General features: G+C 60.1%; 1 protein-coding gene across 1 annotated transcript; it reads right to left on the reverse strand.

Moving 5' to 3' along the window:
* Positions 1-318: 318 nt before the first annotated feature.
* Positions 319-3,001, reverse strand: EGR4 (early growth response 4). Its single transcript, XM_006273994.4, has 2 exons — positions 2,703-3,001; positions 319-2,415 (listed from the first exon to the last, which is right to left on the reverse strand). Exons 1-2 carry the CDS (start codon positions 2,815-2,817, stop codon positions 1,088-1,090), a joined length of 1,443 nt encoding a protein of 480 aa, XP_006274056.1. The 5' UTR covers positions 2,818-3,001; the 3' UTR covers positions 319-1,087.
* Between the last annotated feature and the right edge of the window lie 1,066 nt (positions 3,002-4,067).

Here is a 4,067-nt window from a genome sequence, read left to right on the forward strand (position 1 = left end):
ACAAGGAGTCAGTCCCCTGCCTGCCACTGATGGGGGCGTGCGACCTTTGTCAAGTCCCTTAACTTCCCAGGGGGGCAAATTCTGATAGACTTACGCCGAGCCCTTTGCATTCAAGTCGGGCAGCTTCATGCGTGAGGCTTAAGGTGATCAGAATCTGTCCCTCTGTGAGTCAGCAACCTTCTCCATAGAATATTTAGCCCCGGCTGTGAAGGCGTGTGGGAGCCGGCGTTCAGAAGTGCTATATCAATCTTACGGGCACTGCTCCATTATATGGGCTCTGAAGGGAGGGGGTGGGGGGGAAAGAAACCACAGCAGAGATTTCTAGAATAGAACAAACCTTTAATTGGAAAAATAAACCCACTTTGAAAGATTCCTCAGAGATTCTGGGCTTTTCCCTTTTTCTTTTCTTTTTCGTTTTTTTACAAAGAGAAAAATAATAGTAACCGTACAGTCGCCCCTCCCCAAGATCCAGGGCTGTGCAAAGCCTCTGCCAGCTCACAACGGCAGTTGCCTTCAATTATTAACATGTCAGCTCATCGTGCTGAGCCCAGCCATTTTGCTTGTAAAATAGTCCCCGGCTCTTCTTCCCAGGGCAGCTCCAGGACAAGGCCCGAGAGACGGTGTCTTAAAATGGATCTGCTTGGAAGTCCTTTTTAAAGTGCCTGGCAAAGGGAACAGGCTCCGGCCGATGCCAAAAATGCAGCCGGAGCCCCTCCAGGAAGGGTTTATAAAGTGGGTGGGATCCTGTATGTACAGCGCTCTGCGCCCGCCAGCCGTGCAGCCCGCAGGAACCGTCCGGCCCCTCCGTGCCGTGTTTCTCTCCCCTCGGCTTTTTCCTGCCCCGATGAGATCTCGGCCGCCTGTGTCGGTGCAGCGGGGAGCGCCCACGTGGGAGCAATCAACCCCATGCCAACACGTGCATTTATGTACAGCCTCTTCTCTTCTCCTTGGTAGCACCCACGGACCCGGCAGGCCACGCATTTTCCACTGCCGCAGGGGCGGACTCTGCAACCCGAGCGTTTCCTCGAGGCGCCAAAGAGGGCTCGCGCCCAGAAAAAAAATGTCACCTGGTATACGGTGCCGGGCTTCAGAGGGTCCCAAACGACAGGCCCACGGAGTAGAAGCCCAAGCCCTTGAGTTTCTCCTCGGTCCGGGCTTTCTGCTTCAGGTGGACCTTGCTGTGCCTCTTCTTCTCGTCGCTGCGGGCGAAGCGGCGGCCGCAGACGTCGCAGGAGAACGGCTTCTCGCCCGTGTGCGTGCGGATGTGGGTGGTGAGGTGGTCGCTGCGGCTGAAGTTCCTCAGGCAGATGCGGCACTGGAAGGGCTTGTGGCCCGTGTGGATGCGGAGGTGCCGGTTGAGCTCGTCGGAGCGGGCGAAGCTCCGCACGCAGTTCTCCACCGGGCAGGCGAAGGCCTTCTCGTGGGGCTTGGGGCAGAAGCACTTGGAAGAGCATTTGCTCCGCCGCGTCTTCTTCTTTGGCTCCGGCGGCGGCGGCAGGGCGGGGTGGGCAGCGAGCAGCGCGGCGACTGACGAGGCGGACGCGTGGGGCAAAAAGTCCGTGGGAGGGACGGACGGGGAAGGATGCAGCAGCTCGCCGGGGTTCATCAGGCCTGGGATGACCTCTGCCTGTGCCAAGGAGGACTCGAACTCCTGCATCAGCTGGGGAGGAAAGTTGTGCAGCTTCGTGTCGCCGAAGTCCGGGGGGATCTGCCCGGCGGCGCCGAGAGGCGGGAAGCCCGGCTCACACCCAAACCCCAAATTGCTGCCGTAGGGCTCTTCCGACAGGCTGTTGAGCTCGGACTGGCAGCTCACCGCCAGCACGTTCTCGATCTTGGACCCCAGCGGGGGGAACATGGCCTGCCCGCCGTCGCCGGGGTGGAAGGCCTCCGAGGGCTGGTACCCGGCGGGTAAGTAGGCCTGGTGCTGCGCCATGGGCTCCCACTGCGAGCAGGCCTTGAACTTGTCCAGAGGAGGGGAGCTGGGGGGCATCTTGATATCCGGCTTGTTCTCCATGAGCTTGGCCTCAAAGAGACATTGGGAGGAGCCCCCCAAACTGGGAGACCTTTGCACCTGGTGGGCTGCCTCGAAGGCGGCGTAGCCCTGCTCCGGGAAGGGCGGCTGCACCGAGATGTTCAGCTCGGGCTGGCAGTTGCCGTAAAGGTCCAGCTGGTTGGGAACGGCCTCGGGGCCGGCGTAGAGGGAGTCCAGGTGTCTTTGGTGGCCTTCGGAGACGGGGAACGGCGAGAGGCCCAGGATGCCCGACATCAGGTTGAAGAGGGACTCCTGGTCGTGGGGATGCTCGGGCACCGTCTTGATGAAGAAGCTGCCGGTGTAGCTCAGGGACGGGGAGGGCTGGCCGGCCAGGCAGAGGTAATCGGCAGCGTCGCCGCTCATGGCTGAGCCCGAGAAGTCACCTGGAGAGCAGGGGAGAAGGGGGAAACGTGGTCGGCATGGATGGGGGCAGGCATCCCGGCGAAGTGGGACCGGGGGCAGGACCATCCCGGCGCAAACTCTGCGCGCGCCCGCCCAAACCTGCCCCAGGCAAAGCAGGGGGACCCTGGCAGAGCTGCTCCCGGGGGAGGCTGCACCCCGGGTGGCTCCGAGCCCGAGCCCGAGCCCCCTGGGGTGCAGCACTGGCCCAGGGGAGGCGGAGACCCCTGGCACCCCTCCCGCCGCAGGGATCCGGGCCGGGCTCCTTTACCTGGCAGGTAGGCGTCCGCCTGGCCGGGCGCCGGGGGCTCGCTGCCCGCCGCAGCGCCCGCCTTGGGCTTGGCGAAGAGCGGGTCGCGGCAGGAGAAATCCATCAGGCTCAACATGTCCCGGGCCGGGCCGGGCCGGCGGCAGCTCGGGGACGGGGACAGGCACCGGCACGGTGCAAGCTCCGCGGGCGAAGGCAGCCCCTGCTCCGCGCCGCCGCCTTTATAGCCGCCGCCGCCGCGCGGCTCTTCCGCCCGCCGCGCCGCTCCATTTCTGGAGTCCCCGAGGGGGCGGGCGCTGACGTAAATGCCCAAACATGGACTCAGGATGTGGGGCGGGGAGCCCCAATAAGGAAATCTCTCATTGTGACGCGTCCGCTCCGCCCCGCCCCTCTCGCGTCAGCGGCCTCCGGCCGGCAGCCGCGCTCCTGCTCCTGCTCCTGTTCCTGCTCCCGCTCCGCTCCGCTCCGCTCCGCCGGCCCGCGCTGCGGACCACGGCCATGGGCATTGGGGCACGGCCATGGGCATGGATGGGCAGGGGGGGGCAGGTAGGGAGGTAGGTAGACACGCAGAAGGGTGGATGGGTAGGTAGGTAGAGAGATAGATATCCTATCCATCTATCTATATTAGTGGTATTTCATTTAGATAGATAGATAGATAGATAGATAGATAGATAGATAGATAGATAGATAGATAGATAGATAGATAGATAGATAGAGGGACAGAAGGGTAGATGGATGGATAGAGAGAGAGAGAGAGAGGGATAGGGATAAAGAAACATGTAGATAGGCACAGAGACAGAAGGATGGATGGATAAAGGGATGGAGGATAGGTATACAGGTAGATAGGTAGACGCAGGGACAGAAGGATGGATGGATGGATGGATGGATGGATGGAGGATAGGTATACAGGTAGATAGGTAGACGCAGGGACAGAAGGATGGATGGATGGATGGATGGATGGATGATAAGTATACAGGTAGATAGGTAGACGCAGGGACAGAAGGATGGATGGATGGATGGATGGATGGATGGATGATAAGTATACAGGTAGATAGGTAGACGCAGGGACAGAAGGATGGATGGATGGATGGATGGATGATAAGTATACAGGTAGATAGGTAGACGCAGGGACAGAAGGATGGATGGATGGATGGATGGATGGATGATAAGTATACAGGTAGATAGGTAGACGCAGGGACAGAAGGATGGATGGATGGATGATAAGTATACAGGTAGATAGGTAGACGCAGGGACAGAAGGATGGATGGATGGATGGATGGATGGATGGATGGATGGAGGATAGGTATACAGGTAGATAGGTAGACGCAGGGACAGAAGGATGGATGGATGGATGGATGGATGATAAGT

Source organism: Alligator mississippiensis, chromosome 2 (assembly GCF_030867095.1).
Source record: "Alligator mississippiensis isolate rAllMis1 chromosome 2, rAllMis1, whole genome shotgun sequence".
NCBI lineage: Eukaryota > Metazoa > Chordata > Crocodylia > Alligatoridae > Alligator > Alligator mississippiensis.

What these genes read in the sequence shown, in the direction of transcription:
- EGR4 (XM_006273994.4), bottom strand. Translation starts at nt 2,817, where the DNA reads ATGTTGAGCCTGATGGATTTCTCCTGCCGCGACCCGCTCTTCGCCAAG. An exon ending in GGCGGACGCCTACCTGCCAG is followed by an intron (nt 2,416 to 2,702) that starts GTAAAGGAGCCC and finishes CCTGCTCTCCAG; the next exon opens with GTGACTTCTCGGGCTCAGCC.